General features: G+C 34.1%; 1 protein-coding gene and 1 non-coding gene across 2 annotated transcripts; one reads left to right on the top strand and one right to left on the bottom strand.

The window, feature by feature from the left end:
* The first annotated feature begins 10,405 nt into the window (after window positions 1-10,405).
* On the top strand, window positions 10,406-10,511 carry LOC113853330. Its single transcript, XR_003502503.1, has one exon. It is a non-coding gene; the product is annotated as a small nucleolar RNA R71 (small nucleolar RNA).
* A 5,546-nt stretch (window positions 10,512-16,057) lies between these two features.
* On the bottom strand, window positions 16,058-22,078 carry LOC113864709 (receptor-like serine/threonine-protein kinase SD1-8). Its single transcript, XM_027498743.1, has 7 exons — window positions 20,569-22,078; window positions 17,873-18,031; window positions 17,585-17,775; window positions 17,280-17,490; window positions 16,919-17,156; window positions 16,692-16,842; window positions 16,058-16,602 (listed from the first exon to the last, which is right to left on the bottom strand). The coding sequence occupies exons 1-7, from the start codon at window positions 21,854-21,856 to the stop codon at window positions 16,291-16,293; spliced, it is 2,550 nt and encodes an 849-aa protein (XP_027354544.1). The 5' UTR covers window positions 21,857-22,078; the 3' UTR covers window positions 16,058-16,290.
* Window positions 22,079-23,607: the final 1,529 nt, after the last annotated feature.

Raw genomic sequence — 23,607 nt, forward strand, 5'->3', positions numbered from 1 at the left:
GGCCTAGTAATCTTTGAATTGACAAGTACCACTATCATGGCTTGGAAATGCAGTGCTCATGTAGGTTATTTTAGCAGTTACTCCTGCACTTTTATGATAGATTCCATCTACTTAACCAATGCTTGCATTTATTCGTTAGAAGTCCTATGAATAGGAATCCAGACTCAACTACCGATAACTAGTGATTTCTGAAATGAGCTTAATATTATGAGATATGGGAAAGTATTTTTCCAAGAACTGTTAAGTCAGATCATTCTATGTTATGATAAAATTGGCTAGTAAAGTCGAGAACTACCTATTCACTTTTTTGTGATAGAAAATGGAACACTATTAGAAACACGAGAATTATAGATGAATTTACATATGAATTTTTTAAAGGTTACTGACATATTTTATTATTAAAAATGGATTTACAGACTGTTTAGACTAATCTATAATTTCCTCGTAGGTAGAGCAATACTAACAAATTTTTGATAGACGATTGTCGCATTGTTACCAAAACAACTAAGTTTATTTAAGAACTTTGCAGTATAAAGCGCAACCTAGGTCAATTCACAAAAACACATATGAAGTGAAATTTAATTTTAGGTTCTTTAATAATGTAAGTGACAATTTAGAATTTTGTGAAATTCGATGCAACTGAATTAAAATTATGAATGCAATTAACTTGAAGAAAAATATATTAAGAATTATCAATCCACACTACTACAAAATCTGCATATGTAGATAGATTTACAGACATGTTTTTGAATCATTACAGATAGATTTTGAAATTACAGATGGATTTACAGATAGACAGAAACTGTCTGTAATATCCTCGTCGGTAAAAAATTACAGACGAATTTAACAATCCATTTGTAAGTTATAGACAGAAAAATCCATCTATAAGTTACAAACAAATTTTTTTGTCTATAAATTACAGACAAAAAAATCAGTTTGTAACTTATAGACGGAAAAATCCGTTTGTAAATTATAAAAGAAAAAATCCGTCTGTAACTTATAGACAGAAATATCCGTCTATAACTTACAAACAGAAAAATTCGTCTGTAAAACATTTTTGATCTATTTTACTATTTTTGTTATTTTTTGTTTGTATACATAATTATCCCTGCCTGTTTCTGATTATCACAATTTATAAACATAAGAAAAACTACAAAATTAAATTTAAAAATTTAAAAATAATTTATAAAATATAAAATTTAAATGTCTTTACAAATAAAGACAAAAACATCCAAATAAATAATGTTAAAAATAAAATACAAGTGTTCATCATGAATAATCTGTATGATCATCATCTGAAGGAGCATCATCATCAGTAGCGAGGAGTTGGAAGATGAATGGTGCATGGAGCTAAAAATTGGTAGTACTGGAGCTGGTGGAGGAGGAAGAAGAGATTTGGAGCTGCTTACTCTCATAAGCTCAAAATATGCATGCATCTGCTGCATCTGCATATGTTGTTGCTCCATCTACTGCTGGACCTCCCTTTGCATCCTCAATGCCACCTTCTTCTATATCTTCTTCTCCATGTTCTTTGTCCATTTCTTCTTCCATGCACTTTTCTTACTCTTCCACATCTCCTTATTCTGCTTCTAGAGTTCTTCATTGAGGGCATGAACTTGAGTGCGGACCATGTCTTCTACTTTCTCAAGTGCAAGAGAAGGAGCATCTCTGGTGACAAATGCAAGGGACATGGAGTCTGCAAAGGTCTCCCATGCCATAAATGCGACCTTTATAAAGGTCACCCACTATCTGTGACCACATAGCATCTTCATTAACTGACTCTGGATCCTGAGAAGATGTCTTCTTAAGCCTTTGAATATAGTCATCCTACAGTTTAGTTCAGATAATTATATATTAGTTTGGAGAACTATTTAATAAATCACTAATAATAATATATAGTATCGATAAGAATGACTTACATATGACCTAAGATCGTGTATCAACCCATAGGTTTTTGTCTCCCCTACGAATGTGTGTCTCCTTGAACAACTCTCTATGCGTAGGTGACCTCTTCACAACTTCTCCTACAATTCCAATTTTGTCATGTTCTTTATGGAGAGATTTTTAAACTCATTTGTACCCCAATACTCCTGCAAAGCATGAAGAAAGTTAGGTGCTATCCAATCAGTAGTAGAAGGGTCTTAACGAGCCTCTGTGTACATTTTTCTTAGTCGTTTTGCAGTACGTCTCTTCCAGACCTTGAAAATCATCTTTTCATCCTGGGAGGGAATGGAGAAATTGCTCTACATAAACACAATTTCATTGGCAGAGGTACAAATAGTCATATATAATTACACTTAGTTAAAATTAATACACTATTATTACTTTCCAATCTTTGAATCATTCCATCTTTGTATCATTCGGCACTTTGCAAAACTTGTGTAAGGCTTATCAAATATCTTATTAATGGTATCTGTGACCTGGTGGAGACCTTTCTGTAGTGGTATCCAACTGATAGCACAATAAAATAAAACAATTATTATAACATTCACATAAAGTACACAATATGAGGCATACTTTGAAGGAAACTTACCAAATGGACCATCCTATCTCAAAGTTTCTAACGATCTCGATGATGCTTGGGTCTGTGATGACTGCTGCTCACTTACAGCTGGGATAGTAGTGAATCTGTCTCCTGTGCCCTGTGTAAAAGGTGACTGTATGGCCTGTGTAGTAGGTAGTGCAAAGTGTGAAACTCGCTATACTGGAGGGGGAGGAGCAACATATCCAAGATTGGGCACCATGATAAATTTCTCCTGCCCCCTAACCTGGAAGATCTGCACTATAGCTGGTGTGGAAGTCGAAGTGAGAGTGGTGGATGAAGGAGTGTTACCACGATTAGGATGCTGAACAACACTCTTCTTACCTTTACCTGCCATATCTGAATCAAATATAATATATGTTTAGAGACGAATACTATAATCTTTATAAAATATGGTTAATATTAGTGATAACTCAAAATAAATAATCATAAAAATATAGTAAATTGACAAACCTACTTAATGTACCTCATTTACTCTGATAGTTCGAGACTACCTTCACCATCACCATCACTTGATGAAATGTCAACCATAAATCCTTTCTCCTCTTCTTTAGTCATGTCATCCATTTCATTATTTCTTAAAACTTGGGTAGAAGGGTCAATTATTTCAATTTCATTCAAAGGAGAAGATAAAATTGGAAGGACAATGATGTCTATTACTACACGTGAAGGGATTGAGTCATCAATTTGATATGCATCTTCATCATCTACTTCATCACTTTCAATTCAACCCCTTGGTTTAGTTTTTATTACAATCCTCCAACTTTTATTACATTTTCCAGGGTAAGATAATAAATATACTTGTCGTGCATTTTGTGCAATGATGAAGGGGTCAAAGGCTCTATATCTTTTGGTATGGTTAATCTCAATTATATTGTAATAGTTATGTTTATGTGTCCCAATTGGGCGTGTTGGATCAAACCATTCACACATGAATAAGACAATCCTTTTTATGGTTTCACGAGCATATTCAAGTTCAACTATTTCATTAAGTTTTTCATACCAATCACAGTCACCATCACTTGAATTTCCTCTCATACTAACCCCACTATTATCTTTTTTTCTCCTTTTACATGATTCAATAGTTTGGAATTTATACCTATTAACATAGTAAATTAGCCAATAATATGCTTTATTTTTTGGACTTCTGGACAAGTTATATAGGTCAATATCTGTGATACCATTACTGGGATCACACACCTACACATACCATTAAATATGTCAATTGATTGAATAAGAATAATATTAAAAAGTCAATAAACTAAAATGTTAGGAAAATTCCATGACGTACATAACTTTTGAACCATGATGGAAATTGATTAAGGCACTCGTGAACATATAATTGTTCAAAATATCTGTAAACAATGCAGCATCATTTATTAGGAAAAGTCATTAAAGTAATCATAAGTCACATGTGTTCTGAATAATTAAACTTTATCACAATTTAATAAGATGTGCAAGTGTGCGTATCTAATTCATCACCTAAGATCCATCGTTCTTCGCATTTCCTAGATACACGACCTAGTTGGTTGAATATAGATAGAGTTGGCTTATTACTACTTTCTCCCCCATTATCATTTCGACCAATCCGAGTCCTCTTAGATTGAACATGAGGTTTGAAATAGTATGTGCAAAAATTTGATGTCTTCTTTGATATATATGCCTAGCATATGGATCCTTCCACTTGAGCCCCTCTGATTTCTCATTCAAACGGATACATCCACTTATATTATACTGGTCCACATACACATGCTTCATATGCTAAGTGTATAGGCAAGTGCTTCATGGAGTCAAAGAAATCAGGCGAAAATATTCTCTTTAATTTGCACAAAATCATAGGAATATTGTTCTCTATCACTAATAGGTCTTGAACCCTAAGAGTAGGTGAACACAGGTACCTAAAGTACTCATTTAACTTAGTCAATGGCTTTCAAACATGATTAGGTAGTTCCCTAAATGCAACAGGTAGAAGACACTCTATGAATATGTAGCAATCATGACTTTTCATCCCAAAAAATCTTCCTTGTTCAACATTCACACAACGACCGAGGTTTGAAGCATAACTGTCAGACATTTTCAAGTCCTTCACCCACCTACACACATCTTGTCTTTGTGGTAAAGTTAGAGTGTAACTTGCCTTTGGTTTTGACCATCGACCATCTGCAAGTTGTTATAACCTCAATTCTGGACGCCTACAATATTCTTCTAAATCTTGCCTTGCATTTACATTATCTTTAGTTCGATTAGTGTCCATTACAATATTCATGATATTGTCAAATACATTTTTTTTTCACATGCATTACGTCTAAACAATGGCAAACTAAGTTGTCATTCCAATATGGGAGCTCCAAGAATATACTTTGTTTAGTCCAACTATGTGTTATCCCATAACCAGGAAACTTAATGGATTTTTCTACTTCTATTATTTTTGGCAAGTGTCTAACTTTATCACATACTTGATGACCATTTAAATGGACAGGAGGGTCCTCATTCTCAATAGTTGCTTTTTTAAATTTATAGGCTTGACACCTATAAGGATGTTCCATATCTAAAAATCTCTTATGACAATCAAACCATGAACTTTTTCCTCTATGTTTCAAAGTAAATGACTTTGTATCCTCCATATAAATTGGGTATGCTAATTTCCCTTGAGTCATCCATTCAGACAATATTCCATAAGCAGGAAAATCATTTATCGTCCCCATAAGTGCTACCTTCATATTCAAATTTTGCTTTCTTGATAGGTCATATGTTACTACACCCTAACACTATAACTCTTTCAACTCATAAATCAAGGGTTGAAGGTATACATCAATTTTAGTCTTTGGATTTTCTGGACCAGAAATTATACAAGTCAAGAACAAATATGAATTTTTCATGCTTATTTCTGGAGGAAGATTAAAAGGTGTAACCACAATAGGCCAACAAGAATTATTACATTTGATCAAAATGTTGTCCAGCTTCACCATGAGATGCATTATCCCATCACTCTTTTTATTTTCAACATGCCACGTCATGTAAGGAGCTGAACTCATAGACGTATACAACCTTTTTAGCTTAGAAATTAAAGGCAAATAATGCATTCTAGTTTGTGGTATATCTTTATGTTTACCACTTCTACTCCCTCTTCTTGGTTTAAACCTTAACTCTCTACAAAATTTGCAATTTGTCAAAACAACATCATCTTTGTAATACAGCATGCAACCTTTCAAATAAGAATCAATTTTGACTTCTTTTAATCCAAGTTTATAAACTAATTTTTTTGCTTGGTAAAAAGTCTTTTGGGATTGAGTCAGGTTAGGGACTAAGCTCACTAATTAATGTAGCCCATTGATCAAATGAACTTTGACTTTGATTGTCTTCTGACTTTATGCTTAACATTCTTACTGCTAAAGGTAACTCTGAATGTGCACAACCATCTCATAAGGGCTTGTTTGCTGCCTCGAAAATATTATAAAACTTTGCAGCCTCTCCATTAGGTTCTTGTTTAGCTTCAAAATCATGAAAAATTCTAAATTTAGGACCAACAACATCATAAACCATTTCTTGATAACGACTATTGCTTTCTTCCCAACTTACATTACCTACATCCTCGCCTGATTGCAATATATTTGAATTGCTTACTTGATTTTTCACAGTAACTATTTTCCCATGCTTAGTCCATATCCAATAATTACGTTTAAATCCAAACTTATATAAATCATACCTAATTGAATCAATATCCAAAAACTTTCTACAGTTGCACTTAGAACATGAACACCTAATTTTTTGGTTGTTGATGAATTGTTGTGAATTACAACAAATACTATGAATTCCTCTATACCCTCAAAGAATTTGGATTTTATTCCCTCCTGACTTGGGTGCAACCTATCATACATCTATTGATGATTTCTGATAAACATCTGGATCAAGAATTATATAAACCTAATACAAATACACAATGTTGTATCAATCTTCTATTATACATCACACAAATTTTTAATATAAATTTTGGCATAATCTTTCCTAATATATGTCAATTTCCTTACGTTTATTTACCACTTTTTAACAAAAATCAAAATTTTCACTACACATAACTAATATATTAATCAATGAATAAAACATAAACACATCACAATCCTAAACTGTTGTAAAGCACATCTCCTTGTAACTGCACAACATGCATATTCTACAAACTCTGCCAATGCAAACAATCCCACAACACACAATAATCAGGTTTAGCGAAAGACCTCTACGCCTTTCCCCCTAGTCATATAATGTCCAATCCTACAACTCTATCTTAAAAATTTTAAGTCTCTAAAATACATCAAAAATAAAAAAACTAAACCGATTAAAAGTTAGAGTATCGTATTAGGAACACAATGATGCAAATTTTCTTTTAAATGAATGTTCCAATCACTCGTAAAGGCCAAAAAACTGAAGCTTCTAGAAAGAGACAGAGAGATAGAGGCGAGAGAGACAGAGAGAGAGAAAGAGAGAAAATTATGCAAAATGAAGAAGAAGAAGAAGAAGGAGAAGGAGGCGCAATTTTATATGTTTTGCACATTAAAGATGGAAAAATCCGTCTGTAAATGATTTAATGAAATGGTGTGTTTTAAAGGTTCAATTATAGATGGATTTATCTGTCTATAAATTTGTCAAATACAGTTATAGATAGAAAAATCCGTCTGTAAATTGCCAGATGAAAAGTCGGTAAAAAACGACCATATTTACAAATGTATTTTCCTATTTGTAACTCCCACTCCAAAATTTCCTCTCATTTTCAAATTACAGATGGAAAATTTCATCTCTAATTCCTGTATATAAAACTACGCGCCAAATGGCAGGTGTAACACCTTAAATTTAATTTCAATTTAATAAGAATTTCACAAATTTAAATAACTAATTTTCATAAAATACTTCAAAATAAGGGAAAGGTTACAAATTAATATCAAATGACTGCTACAAGACTAGTTTATTTACAACAAATTTTTAAAATAAAAACTAAGTCCTATAGCAATCTATCCATCCCTTCACTGAGTTTGATGCTGATCGTCTTGATTACTTGAAAAATGAATGTAAGGGTGAGTACTCTACACTACCAAAAACACACAATCAACATAGAGTCTCACCTCCAGAACCTTCCCAATACATTCAACAAACACAATCATAGGCAGCAATTCACATTCATAAGTACAAAACACAAATCCATGCATACGCATACTAACCACACTCACTATAGTACTGTGATCACAGATTTACACCATGAATGGTCGTTGGTTATCCCCGTCTCACAGATACCACGTGAGCAGTCACGGGTCGCTCAGTAAGGATAGTGGTCAGAGGTATAGTCAGGAAGAGAGTGTGTGACCTATGGTGCACCCGTTCCGCAGTCGGTGTCACCACTCTCTCCTCCCCAAGGTATTGTTGAATCATTCACAGCACATCACAACGACGCTAATACGTCCATTCATACATATATTCCATTCACGCATGCAAGATCATGCTTACACACGGCACACGGTCCACATTACATTCAAATATAGGCACTAGGCCTATATTCTTTTCACATCACACAACATATAGCCAATATTCATCTATCATGCAACATTTACATACAATCCACATCCATCAAGTTCGGGTCAACACACATAATGTTCACATATCACGACACATGGCCCACATTACATTTTTAGCAATTTCCTACCCCCTAACTCAGCCACAACACAATATTAAGCAAAATAACAACAATTCATTGCACAAAAGAGTAGGATAGAGTCTCCCCTTACCTTGGATTGATGTCCCACGCACTAAATCCACCAGGAAATGTTTTCCCTCACGGATTTTATCCTAAACACATGGAGAAACTCTATGAGAACCCAGGGGAAACACGAAAATAGAGAAAGGGGATGAAAAACTGAAACCCTAACCATTAAAACTTACCTCCAAGCGTTCCCCACATGGATTCAACCTTCAATCAAGCTTCCGAACAGCTTGGGAACGAGAGGATCAAAGGAATTTCGAAGGGAGAGGGAGAAATAACTCTCCCTGAACCCTAATCCCCTTTAAATCATTTTCTGGTCGCGATACTCTCGCTATAGCGAGATATTCTCATTTAATATGCTTATTTTGTATTCTAAAAATAAAATAACAATAGCAAAATTAAAATAAACAAAAAGAAATAAAATTTACATAGAATAAAAGACACATGTTGCCTCCTGCGAGCGCTTGTTTAACGTCACGAGCCTGACGTTTCTATTAAATCAAGGTGGGAATAAGGCATGAGTCTCACAGGTGACTCCCTTGATATGTAATTGTCTCCTCAGCAGCTTTGCCTCCCCAACACCTATTACATCAGAAAAATTATTCATAAGATGGGGATTAGAATAAAGAGAAGAAAATTTAAGCTTCGAATTAGGAGGCTTATTAATGGATGGTTTAAGCTTTTGTCTTTTCTTCTTCTTATATTACTTCCTCCTTGGCCTTCTTCTTGTGGTTCCATGCCTCACATAAATTAGAGGAGGAGAAGCAACATCTATAGTGCTCACAAAGTGACAAGACTCTTGGCTAGAAGAGAACTTGAAAGAATTGATAACTTGAAATACAGCTTCCTCATCATCTAGCCTCAGTGTGAGCTTCCCTTCTTGTACATCTATGATGGCTCTAGCAGTGGCCAAGAACGGTGTTCCTAGTATGATGGGGACATCATCATCTTCCTCCATGTCAAGTACCACAAAGTCAGCAGGAAATATGAACTCCCCAACTTTTACAAGTACGTTCTCCATTATGCCTTTGGGGTATGTGATCGACCTATCTGCCAGCTTAAGTGACATGGAGGTCGGCTTAAGTTTATGCATTTCAAGCTTCTTGAAAATAGAATAAGGCATAAGATTAATACTTGCTCCCAAATCACATAAATCCTTATCAATATAAGTTTTTCTAATTGTGCAAGGAATAGTAAAATTCCCTGGGTCCTTAAGCTTAGGTGGAAGCTTTTTAAGCACTATAGCTGAGCACTCTTGGGTGAGCTTCACAGTTTCATGTGCTCCTAATTTTCTTTTATTGGTCAAAATCTCCTTTAAAAATTTAGCATATTTGGGCATTTTGGAGATAACATCAATGAAAGGCACATTGATGTGCACTTTACCCAATAAGTCTAAGAACTTGTGGAACTCTTCATCATAAGGAGGGTGACCTTGCAACCACTGTGGAAAAGGTATCTTAGGCTCATAGGGCCTTGGTCGAACAAGATGCTCTTTCTTCTTTTCTTTTTCAGGCTCCTCGCTTAAAGCACGGTTTTGCTCATAGTTATGCACAGCCATGCTTTTATCACTGTTATGGGCGTTCTTGTATGAGCACAGTCATGTTTCAATTTCAACAGGGGCGTGCTCATCAGTAAGCACATGCGTGCATGTAGAATCAGCATGGGCGTGCTTGTCAACAAGCATAGGCATGCATGTGCCTCTGTTCTGCAATTCTTGTAATTTCTTTCCACTTCTAAGGATGATGGTGTTGCATTGCTCCCTTAGATTAGATTCAGACAGAGATGGCAATGTTTCCATCACTCTTTGACTCAAAAGGTTCGTAATTTGCTCCTCTTGCTTAGATTCTGGAGTTGCAAAAGCTCTTACAGGTTGGTCTTGAGCCTTCATTAAAGATTCTAGTTGCTTTGTAAGAGCTGCCATTTGGTTCATTAGTGGGCTGCTGCTCTCTGCTTAGTAAACTGGGGCAGTCTCTTTCCTCTTGATGTCATAAGAGTCAACAGTGTGCAACTAAAAGTTAGAAGATGTCATCTCATCTATCAGCTTGTGTGTATCATCTGGATCTTTTCTTATGAGAGATCCTCCTGCTGCGGCATCAATTGTAGCCGTAGTAGTGATTGATAATCATGATGAGGACATCTCCTTAAAAGCTCTCCAAAATGTTCCCATGCTTCGAATAAGAATTCTGCTTCATATTATTAGAAACAACATATCTCTGTCATAAGCTTAGAGGACCTTGATGGGGGAAAGTACTTTCCCAAGAATTGTTAAGTGAGATCCTCCCAAGTTCTGATGGAGTTGGCTGTGAGTGAGGAAAAACATGCATTCACCCTTTCAAATACTGAGAAGGGGAAAAGGTGGAGTCGAATAGCATCATTAGAGACTCCATTGTACTTGATGGTATCCGTCAATCAGAGAAACTTTGTCAGATGCAGATTAGGGTTTTCGTTAGGCATGCCCCCAAACTGTATAGAGTTATGAACCATGGTTATGAGTGTTGGTTTCAACTCGAAATTGTTTGCCTCCACATTTAGTGCCGCGATGCTTCCAAGAGTGCCTCTAGCAATAGGTGTCATGTAATCTTGGATCGATCTCCTCTCCTCTGCCATTCTTTTCTCTCTCACTTCTTTTCTTTGTCTACGAATTGTTTTTTCAATCTCTGGATCAAATAAACAAATTGTAGAGTACTTAAAACGAGTGAGCATACATTAAAAGAAATTGTGAAATAAAAAAATTAAAATAAAATAAAAACAAAAATTATAAAATATACATATAAAAAATTTAACAATGAACAAAATAGAATTAAAATAAAATAAAACACAAATTGTTTAAATCAATTAAATTTGAGATTTTCTTAATATTGAAAAAGCAATCCCTGGCAACGGCACCAAAAACTTGTTTGGAGGGTAAGTGTACCCATCGATAAATAATAAAGGGTTCTTAAATTAAATTTCTGAAATATCGTCCTACAAGGATTGTTTTCCAATTACTAAGAATTTTTTAATTCAATTATTTAAGCTTCAAAGATATGAGATTAATTAAAACAAGAATTTATAAAATTAATTATAAACTAAGAGAAAGGAATACAATGCACATCTTAATTAAACTTATCGAAGAGGAACCTAAGGCATATGGGTTTTCTCATTCAATCCTTTATATTATTCTTCTGTTTAACTCTAAATTCGATTTCCTTGTGATTACCAATCATTCATACGAATACTATTAATACCCAATGATCATGCAATATTAATATTCTTTTCTCTAAATTAACATCCCCAATGGTCATGCAAGAAATCAATTTAAGAAAGCTTAAGGAACCTACGAACTTGTTAATTTAATAACGATTAGAAGAGAAAGATTGGTTTGGTCCACCTAATCCTTTGTCTCGTTTTACCCTATAGATCTATTAATTAACCAAGGTACGGTCGTCTGACAATATAATTAATTAGGATTAAGAAAGAAGCACAATAGGATAAAATCTAATCACAAAACAGAAATCAAATTTAGATTCAAACATCAAAATTTCATAAATTCATGAACAATAGTTCTCATAGCCCTAGCTATAGACTCAGTTACTCATGCTAAAGAAAAGAACTAAAACAATCATAAACAAAGCTATAATCAAAAGAAATAGCAAACTAAAGTATGAGATGTGTTCTCGGTCTATAAGTACAATCGCTTGAAACTCCAAGTCTCGCCAAGCATATGCCAAGGATCCCGTGCAAGAGAGACGAGATGAGAAGTGTATCTGAAAGCCAAAGACGAGATGTAAAAACGGTTCTCTTTTATGATGCTTGAGATCTCCTTTTAATAGGGTTTAAAAACCCTAAAGACTCTTGATAATAGGGCTTCTCGCAGATGAGCGCGGCTATGCAAAGGGTCTGGGCGTGCTGGCTGCTGCGAAGCTCTAATCTTCCATTAATTTGGGCCCAAAATGCACCAAAAATCCACTTACGGCCTCTTTATACCAAACTACACAATTAATATATAAATTAGTGTAAAATCCAAATAAAATAAATGTTAAATATGAATATATGAGCTGTAAAAGAGGGCATAATTACAAACTTATCAGTTAGTTGTGGCACGTTCCATCTAGGCAAACAGATTTGGACCAAAAAAAAAAATCTAGACAACCAGCAATTACTGTAAAGAGACAAATTATTAATTTGTTTACATTTTACTACACTGTATTCTTGATTACACTTTCTTTTATATTTACATATGCTTTCTCTTGAAGAAATATATGTACTGAAACTTTAGTATATGTTGGATTCTTGTGTAAGAGTCTACTGCCAATACTAGTAAAAGGCGAAAGATAACATTAATCATTTCAGTACCTTTGGCACTGCTGCTTCTGTGTATCATTTTCTACCTTTCTAAGAAGTATACAAAGCGGAGGAGCACTACTGATTTGGGTAAGATTCTTTAGCAATTAAATGTGATTATTGATAATGTGAATTGTTGTTGTTGAAGCCCACATCAACTACAAATTTAAGAGTTGTCACCTTACAAGCTAGCTTTTGGAGTTGAGTTAAGCTCAAGCCCAATTTTAAGAGTTTTCAACTCTGATTCTTCCATCCAAGAGCTTTTTCAAATCTTTGTTGGAGCAGAAAATATATTTTTGAGAAGAAGAAAGAAAGTGAACTGCAATATTAGTTATATTTTACCTTGAGAAACAATATATTTGTTAGAACGTTCATCTTGATAAATTCTGCCTAAAGCTCAGATGATTGACATATTTAGTAAGCTTAGTAATGTTTCTCATATTTTCTTTTTATGTTTTAAAGTTTAACTAGAAAGGTAGAATCAAATTACTATCTGACTAAATAAAGTTAAATAGTAATCACAGAGACTTTTGGTTAGATATATCTGTAAACAGAATTAACAAGATAACATTATAGGCAAGACAAATCAAGGCAATGGTTGAATAGTTTGTCTGTAATAAGTTATCCAAGAGAAAAGTCTAGTTGTGATAGGGTTAAGCTATGTAAAAAATGTTTTTAGTCGCAGATCATAGAAATCAAAGTGAAGATCATGCATCGCCTCTTTTTAATGTAGAAACTATTTTAGCTGCTACAAACAACTTTTCTTTTGAGAACAAAATTGGAGAAGAGGGTTTTGGCTCAGTCTACAAGGTAATTTTCTCTCATTTTTTTACCATTAAGGAGTGAAATTTTATTTTTTGTCATTAGTTTAACTCTTTCCACTAAAAATCAGGGTAAATTGGCTCATGAAAAAGAAATAGCTGTGAAAAGGCTATCAAAAGCCTCAAAACAAGGCGATTAAAAATGAAGTTGGATTAGTAGCCAAACTTCAACACCGTAATCTTGTGTGTGTTCTGGGTGGATGCACTCAAGGAGAAGAAAGAATGTTGGTCTATAAATACATGCCTAACAGAAGCTTGGACCACTTCATTTTTGGTAATTCCATCAATGCAAACTATGTAATTTCCCTTACTTGCAACTTAGAAAAGCACTGCTAGCATATTACCTATTATGTTATTTTACTCTTTTGCTTCAGATAACTTGCACTACATTGCTAAGTAACCTTTTTATGCTCTTCCTCAGATCCTGTACAAGGAAAATTTTTGAAGTGGAAGAGAAGATATGGAATTATTATGGGGATTGCTCGAGGACTACTTTATCTTCATCAAGATTCAAAACTAACCATCATTCATAGGGATCTAAAAACTAGTAACATTCTACTTGACAGTGAATTGAACTCCAAAATCTCAGTGTTCCTGCTTGAGAAACACTAATCTTCAAGTCTCTGATCTGTAGCGATGACGTCTTTCTGATCATTGCTGACGTGAGAGGGTACCTGCAAAAGGCACTCCGATGCTGAAGTCAGGATTCGATTCTGAGTAATAAATGCTATTTTATAATGAAAGTCAATCATTTACCTGTACTTCTTACCCTCCTTTTATAGACTTTATTATGGGCTAATGGGCCTGATGAGTTAGCCTTAATTTTGGCCCTTTACTTAAAGTAGATAATGCTCTGATTATTACCTTTAACTGAGTTAATTACCTTTTAATCCTATAACAAGATATTCGGCCAAACTGGGCCAAATAGATACTCGGTTTCTTTTTCCTATATGTAAGACCGAGCAGTTTCCTATCCAGTACACTCAGATTTTGGTGTGGCCCACATCTTTGAAGGAGATCATTTTGAAGTAACAACAAATAGAATTGTTGGGAGAGTGTAAGTTATATGATAAATCACTCCTGATTGTTTATTTATGATGATATAATTTATTTTATTGTAATACAAATTACAATAACAACCAAGCCTTATCCCATTAGGTGAGGTTGGTTATATTGTAATATAAATTATAAAATAAAATTCATGCTTGTTTATGATGATATGCAGCGGTTACATGTCCCCTCAGTATGCGTGAATGGGTTTCTTTCGCTGAAGTTTGATGTATTTAGCTTTGGAGTCATAGTGTTAGAGATATTGAGTGGCATCAGAAATAGAAACTTCAACCATCCAGATCAAGAACATAATTTGTTGTGGCAGGTAACCAAACAAACCTCATGCATTGCAACATTAACTTCACTATAAAATCCATTTCCGGATTTTTCTTTGTAATTTGCTTACGAGTATATATTAACCTTTTTTAAAACTACTTAGGCATGGACACTATGGACAGAGGGACTAGCTGCAGAATTCATGGATGTGAATTTAGACCTTACATCTGTTCCTTCTGAATTTCTAAGGTGCCTGCAAGTCGGTCTCTTGTGTGTTCAAAAGTTACCCGAAGACAGACCAACTATTTCATCTGTGGTTTTCATGTTGAGCAATGAAAGTATCCCAACCAAAGAAGCCAGACTTCTTTGAAGAAGAGTCAGAATTACATGGGTACAGTGACAAGGAGAGTTTTAGTAACAATGGTATGACTATTACTCTATTGGAAGCTCTTGCAATTTTTCTCTCTGCAGCATAATTGGGAGGAAAAGCTTTTAGGCAATTGGGTAGTATTTTGTAAAAGAAGACCAAAGCTTTTAGGTGTATGACACACAAAGAGGCCTACAAAATAACTTCACTTTCTTAGTTACTAGAAAACATCCTTAACCTCCGAGCCGAAGACTAAAGTTTCATTGTATTCTTATTAAAGAATTATATATTTGTTCAATCTACAGTGAAACAGGTATTAGTTTCTCTTCATGATGATGTAAGGAAGCTCCAAAGAAAGTTACCACTCTATTCATTAGTCAAAGGAAAATCCCTTCTCTCTTCACATAGCTTACCCACTCCCTAAATAAGAAGAATAGTTTAAAATTCCCCTAAACAACTTTTCTATTAATTCTCCTAATTACTAAAATGATTTTACACTTTCTTATGATGCGTTACTGCATAACCGAATGAGTTTAATACTAGTTGTTAATATAGTTAATAAGATCTTATCGACAAATATTGGGTGAGTGTATTAAAAAGTGTAAGCCATAGTAAAATTAAACTTGACATTAAATCTCTTAAATTTGGGCGCAAGTTTAGCTCAACCTCAAAAGTTAACTCGTAAAGTGAGGAATGTTAAAATCTTTACAAGTTTTTATTTGACCAAATCTGTAGTTCTTAAAGTCATCTTAAATTTGAACTCAAGTCTAACTTAATCTCAAAAACTAGATCATAAAGTAAAGATTCCTTTAACCTTTATAAGGTCTTATTTAGCCATAAATGTAATTTATGACGAGCTTCAACAAAATCCAAATAAATAATAAACCTGACTCAATTCAAGATAATGTCTAGAGTCTGAAACTGCTGGACATGGAGACAACCATGAGAGTGAATGAATAAACTAGATTTCAGCGGCAGAAAGTCGCATCAAGTCTTAAACTAAGCAGTATGTTTCTCAATAATGATCTCTCTTACATATTAGACCAAAACAAGATCAAAGTAGATCTCAAAGATGCCGCATCTGTCAGAGGAAGGAAAATTTACAGAATATTTTTTTTTATACTTTTGGGAATATACAAATATGTTAGGTGATGTCTTGCTTCTTTGACTACCTAGCATCTAATAATGTGACTGTGACTTGGTTCACACTCCATGATTCATCTTGCTTACTTGAGGAAGAATCAGTCTCTGCAGGATTCCTTCCTATGGAAAAGCCAGGGTTTCTGGGTTGTGGCATTAATGAAGTTTCACTACTCAGCATCAACATCACTGAAGACATTGTTGGCCTATCTTCTGGACGTTCTTGGACACACAATAGCCCAACATGTATGCATCTAAGAACTTCAGATGGCGAATATGAATCTCCAACTGACGAATCTATGAGTTCCAATGCACTGCCGTCTTTCCACAGTTTCCATGCCTACAACAAGAAAGCACCATCAATTGTTTGTTAACAGAATATGATATTATCAATTATGTAGCATTCTAACAGGAAACATTCTCACTTACATTCCCTAGAAGATTCATGTCATTGTTCGAATAATAGAATCCTCTATTTTTCTTTCCACTTATAATTTCCAGCACTAGAACTCCAAAGCTAAAAACGTCAGATTTCACTGAGAAGTTCCCATCCATAGCATATTCAGGAGACATATAGCCGCTGCACATTAGAAAAATGAGGTCACCTTATTCGATCTTATAAAAAGAGAACTGTAGCGTGATATTGTGGTACTCACTATGTTCCAACAACCCTTAATGTATTTGCTTCTGTCTGATCGGAACCAAAAATTCTAGCCATCCCAAAGTCTGATATCTTTGGATTCATTTCACTGTCAAGTAGAACATTACTTGCCTTGAGATCCCTATGGATAATCCTGAATCTGGAATCATGATGCAGATAAAGAATCCCTCTTGCTATTCCACATATAATGTTGAATCGCCTTTCCCAATCCAGTAAGGGCTTTTTGGCTTTGTCTGGAACATTATTTATAATAAAAGCATTTGAATATTAAAATCAAGACTTGAATAAGCAGAATATGTCTGCATTTAAAAAAAAAAAACAAAAAATCTTTCAGGTATATTGTCAAAATAACTTACCAAACAAAATGGAATCAAGGCTTCTATTTTCCATGTACTCATACACCAGCAGTTTCTCGTCCATCTCAATGCAGCAACCAAAAAGCCGAACTAGATTTCGATGTTGAAGCTTAACAATTAACTTGACCTCATTCTTAAATTCTTCAACTCCTTGGCCAGAGTTTCTTGATAACCTCTTGACAGCAATCTCTTGGCCTTCTATCAACCTACCCTGATATAGTCACCGCATAAACACTCTCGTTAGGATGAGTGTGTCATGTGTGCTTTGTGATTGAGATATGATGACATCTATAAAACAAACCTACCCTGTAAACACTGCCAAAGCCTCCCTGACCAAGTTTGTTGTCTTCAGAGAAGTTGTTTGTAGCCATTGTTATGGTATTAAAATCAAACATTGGCAACTCTAGATCATCCATGTTCCTTTCTCCCGAGTTTTCTCTATTACTTGAAAGCACCACCTCATTCATTAGCAAATCCCGACTTCTTTGGAAAGGACCTGGTTTAGTAGCAAGAACCAAGACATTTTATCATGTAGCACAACAACATATATATACCATACACATTTTACATGCAGGGAACTACTTGTGCATTACCTCTGTTCTCTCTCTTGCCATTAGATATACGTAACATTTTCCTCTTCTTACATAAAATGACACCCAATCCCAAAATTATAACAGCTACAGAAATTGTAATTCCTGCAACCTCAGCTCTACGGTTTGTCTTGTGAGAGCCACCTGCAGATCCTACATTATCTGTGAAAAACAAGTTTTTTTTAGTACAGATATTCACTTAATATTTGTTTCAACTGTTAAAAGATAGGTTTTCTAGTGGTGTTAATACTGGCAATTACATGTAAAATAGTCTATAGTCAAGAGTCAAGACAGAAACCGTGTCACACTTCCACTTAAATCAATTTGGAAGGAACCTGCAAGCTCATAACAAATTATATGCAACCAATGCGTACTATGCATGAAGGAACATTCACTGTGCTTGCATTGAATTTATGAGGCAAAGATGACGTGCGAAATTAGCAATAGAATTTCACTTCAAAGGACCAAGAGAAGGAAACCAATCAAATTAGCTTAGTTTTCCATTATTAATTATATTTTAATCGTGGTTTTAGTTAATAAAGAAAATCACAATCATAAAAAAGCTAAGAAAAATGAGAGAATTTTGTTTGTTTTGAATTTGATAGACCCTCACATTTTACATAGACATGCAACTTTGGAATGGCGCCTACTCCCACCGAAATGTATAAAAATAAGCTTTTATGGGTCCCACCTCAGGGGTGGTTCCTTGGTGACCCTATATTCATCAACCAAGTCATTACTCCGTACCCTTTTTCACACGCACCAAAATTATACCAACCCCTAAGAACTTAGCGTGGTCCACCACATTTCCTGAATCCATTTTCAACTTTTATCAAGGACTAACTTTGTAACTAATCCAACCCAACCTCTATTTTCTTTCCCATTCCAATATGAACACAAGCAAATCTAAGCTAGCTGTGAAATAAAATCAACAGCGCTGTCAATGACATTTTCTTGTTATTAACATTTTAAAACCATGATGTACCAAAGCAGGCAATTATTTGTACTTATAATTGCTGTCTGTTCATCTCATATTAAACTTTCTACATAATAACATTGTAAATGCAAAAAATCATTTTCGGATGGAATTATATATTTGAGTCAAAGAAATGATGTAACTGTGAATGTATTGACCAAAAAAAGAAAATTAAAATGATGTAAATGTGTTAGTAACTCTTTAAACATATTTTTTTTGTTCCATATTATTTAATATGATTACGACAAGATTGTAGCAATAGCTCCTCCGGCCCAAGAAGAAAACCTAACGAGTCAAAAAGTCCGCCCCCAGCGTCGGTAGGGCCCACATTGTGGGGCCCTCAAATTGTAGAAAAAGGTTTAATGAAGCATATTTATTTGTTGAACAAAAAAAGCATATTTTTTATTCCATTTGCAGATTACCCAACCAATCAAAGGAATTAGAAAATTAATTTGTAGACATTCCTTAGATGTATTAATCTAGAGTGAGATAAAAAAAGATATTATAATAAATTCATATTTTTAAAGTCAGTTGTTTCCTCCCCCAGACACAGCCAGATCATATGTGAAAACAGGCGGCACCAAGAAATTGGAAAGGAATACTAAAACAATTGACCAATTATTTATCAAATAAAGAGCTAAAAGTAATTTTTTGTGTGCTCTTCACGGAATTATCGTGCAAATCATTTTCCTTGTGTAACAAAGCAATGATGTCTTGGGAGTTGAAAATTACTTTCAAAATATTATTTTTACGCTACCTATATTATTTTATTTTATTTTTTGCAAAAGCTATATGCAATTTTTTATGCTGTTACACTATTATTAAACAAAAGGTAAAAATACTTTGAATTCAATCATAATAATCACATCAGTCTGAATACATATTTTACTCATTCAAAGGGAATAATTCACACACATTGATTTCACCTTCAGCTTGCAAAATGATTTATATTCCAAAATGGAAAGCAAATATTTCATTGCTTAAAGTAATTGTTTTACAGTGAGATCTTAAAGTGTAACTGATATTTCAGAAAATAATAATTTTTTTTCAAATTTCTTTAAAAAGTTTTTATAGCACGCCCGAAAATGTGCTGGTGCTTTTACAAATATAGTATAGTACTTGTATTTAATATCAGACCTACATCAATTACTTGATGCAATGATATGGGACCAGTAACAGTAATTTTCCTTCTAGATAGATTAGTTTGCAATTAAACATATTAAAACCATGTACCAAAAAGTAATGCATTAAAACTGTTTCATTTGAATAAAATATCCTTTTCTTAGGTGGTATATGCTAGACGAATTCTAATTCTGAAAAAGCCAAATGAGGGTTGCAACAGGAGAGAGTGGGAGCACGTGAAACGAGTTCCATATCAATCTCTGTCTAGTAGCCGCGCCCACATTTCCATAAAGCAAATGTAAATACTCTCTATTTCCTAATTGCAACATTTGGGTGAACCTAGTAACGGCAATTCCACTTCTACAAGATTCTAAAATCGTATTTTTAATGTTTTGAAGGTTTGAATCGTGTATCCATCGACACATTCATAAGAAAAACCTATCAATCTTAATCTAATTCACAAGACACAGCCTAATTTCTTAATCACATTCATAAGACCTCTCAGCCTAATTTCTAATGTAACAGAAAATCGAGGCTAGAACAGAACAGAAACAATTGGATAAAGAGAAATAACAAGCATAGAAGAGAAGAAATCACGTACCTAAATCAGAAGCTGATAATCTGACATAGAGATCTTGGCCTCCCTCAGGATACTGCCTCATGTCTATGAGTTCACCAATCCACATGACACACCCACTTCCTCCATTCGTGATCTCAATGTTAGCATAAGCAGTGCAGGAACAGTTCCCGTGGCACAAATCTCCACATTCCACAAGGCTCATGCTCCTGTTCACAAACACATTACTTGTCTCTGGCAACTTCACATTCTGCAAATGCAAAAACTTATCACTTCCACAATCTAAATCCGTGTTTCTCACACACCCGTCAGACCCATCTCTCAAATTCCAAGCCTGCTGATTCTTAGGCCTGAACCCTCTCATACACGTGCAAACCGGAGAAGCATTAGAGTCACATATTCCATAAGGACCACACTCGCTATACCCATCACACTGATCTTTAGGTGCATACCAAAACTTTGTCCAAGTCTTGCTGCTTGGTACCCAAGTTAGGCGCTGAAGTTCACCATAGGAAGTAACAATGAGCCTTGAAAATATCGATTGGTTCCCAATGAAGAAGGAGTAGTACACTCCATGTCGATCTGATGAAAAATTAAACGTGATAGAATCTGTGTCTGGTTGCATCTCGGGTACCCCACTGAATCTATCACCATTCCAAGGCCCACTTCTGTATGTTTTTGTTTTATTGTTGAACCACAAGAAAATTTCGGGTAGCCCACGATAATCCATCTTGAAAGAATAGTTACCGGTTGAAGGGTCTTCCCCTGTGTTACTCCATGATGTTATGTGCTTCTCCGTGCGCGTGTCCAAGTTCCACCCCATCTTCATTCCCGGTAACAGTGTGTCTGTTGGGTAATCGAAGCTCTGCCATAGATACTGTGTGTTTGTGGGATCGGTTTCATTTAAGTTTGCTTCTCTAAGAACTAAGTTCCCAGTGTTCAAAAGCTGAAGAACGGGATTTTTAGCTGTGGTTTGGTTGGAGAACCAAACGGGGTTCTTTGATGGATTCACGACAACCATGTTTCCATTGTCTCCGATTTTGAGAAATCCTGAGGAGTTCTGAAGTGGGTTGTCTCTGTTTGCCACCCAAACGACTGTTCCATCGTCAATGTTGCTGTACCATATGCCCAAATACAAGTTGGAATTGAGACCCGTGAAGAAGCCCAGAACAAAAACCTGGTTTGATGATAGGAGGGTTTCGTTGGTTCTGAGGATTTGTGTTGAGGTTAAGGTGTCCGCAGAGAATGAAACTGTGGTGAAAAAAGCGTGAGAGAAAAAGAACCAAAAGAAGAAGGAACAAAAACCCAGCATGTTTGAAAGAGCAAACAAACGTAAGAGAGTTTGTAATATTTAAGGATTATGAAAGAGAGAGTGGATCAAGTGTTTGGTTTCATAGTGGTGGATGGTGGAGGGGAAAGAAGAACAAGTTGACCCCGCCACTGGTTCTATATCTGTTCTTGGTCTTAGTTGTTTCTCCTTTGAATATGGCTTTTCCAAATTTGAAAAGAGTGGCCATCGCTATTATCTTACGGTAAAGCCTCTTTTCTGTGTGACTCACTTCTAACATAAAAACTCACAAATGCTTTTGCATTCAATTATTCTTTTTCAAGTGTTTATCACAATATCAAAGCAAAATATTTAATTTTTTCCCCATCTAATATTTTTATGATGCGAACCTTTTTTCCATATTTATGTTAGTGATGGAAATATTAATCTGTAAGATAAACTAATCGCATTTTCTTTATAAGTTCTTTGCTGTATAAAGGGAGAGTTAGATAAAAAAAAAAAAAAAGTATGATTAAGACAGGTAGCTAATTAATTATGATTCTGTTTTGATTTGGTAATAACCTTTTTTTTCTTTGACTTCCAACCAAGTGACGGCCGTATTAGGTGACCGAATATAGATGCAAGAATGCCACCTTTTCGCATTAGAGAATACCTGTAAAATAGATCGTACCGTTTATCGTCGTTATTATGTTATCAAATTTAATTTTTATATTTAATAATATACTTGGTTTTAGTCAAAATATAAAGTAAATTTACACTATATAAAATTAATTTTATACATTTTAATTATATAAAAATAAAAACGTCATTTTTTATTAAAAAAAATTATAATGAATTCAAGATAATTTTTTTTGTTAAAATAGAAACAGACACTTTAGAATAGGTTTTAGTTTAATATATAAAAAGTAGAGTTAGAAGTAATTAACTCTAGACTATAAATAAGTATACAAAATCTAGATAAAGAAAACAAAAATTAACGTAAAAATAAAATTTAAAATTAATTAATATAAATTTTTAAAAGTAAAGATACATGCTTTAAGAAAAATACAATGTATATGAGATTATTTAATTTTTAAAATGAAGACTTTATTTTATTATATATTGAAGCAGATAGAATCATTTTTCGTTTTCCAAAATGGTCAAGGGTCATTACTTGATTATTTGAAAGTTTTGGTCATTAATTTAATCTATCGATTGTGTCACATAAAATTATATTTCTTTGATGAATAGAAAATTAAGTGAAATGGTACCTTAATCTAGAAACCAAATTCAAATTGATAACTAATTAGATTGAAGGACTAAAACAAAGATAATTTATATATTTTATTTAAAGCGGGTTGATTTTATGAAGTTATAAATTTAAATCAAGAGTAAATAAATTTTTTTTTTATTTTTCATATACTTTTACTTTATAGAAACTAAATCTTGAAATAATATCATTTTCTAAATCAATCAATGAACACAAATCATTTTTAAAATACAAAATGGGACAAATGCACTATTGAAAATATAAAGAAATAAAAGATATTAGAAAAACAAATCAGTATCCATGATTAGCCATTTTATCCTAACTTTTATGGGAAAATTTTTATTTTACCGTGTAAATGACAGATAATTTGATGATATAGATATTCGCCAATACTAGATAATAAGTAAATTACGATAATAGCTAAACTATGGGGATGAATTTTTTTTTTCTTTTTTAATAATATGATTTAATTCTTGTCCTCTAAAAACTATAAAGTGGATTGTTATTTTTTTTTAAAAAAATTTTG

The sequence above is a fragment of the Abrus precatorius genome, unplaced genomic scaffold, assembly GCF_003935025.1.
Source record: "Abrus precatorius isolate BTA unplaced genomic scaffold, Abrus_2018 Scaffold10, whole genome shotgun sequence".
Classification (NCBI taxonomy): Eukaryota; Viridiplantae; Streptophyta; class Magnoliopsida; order Fabales; family Fabaceae; genus Abrus; species Abrus precatorius.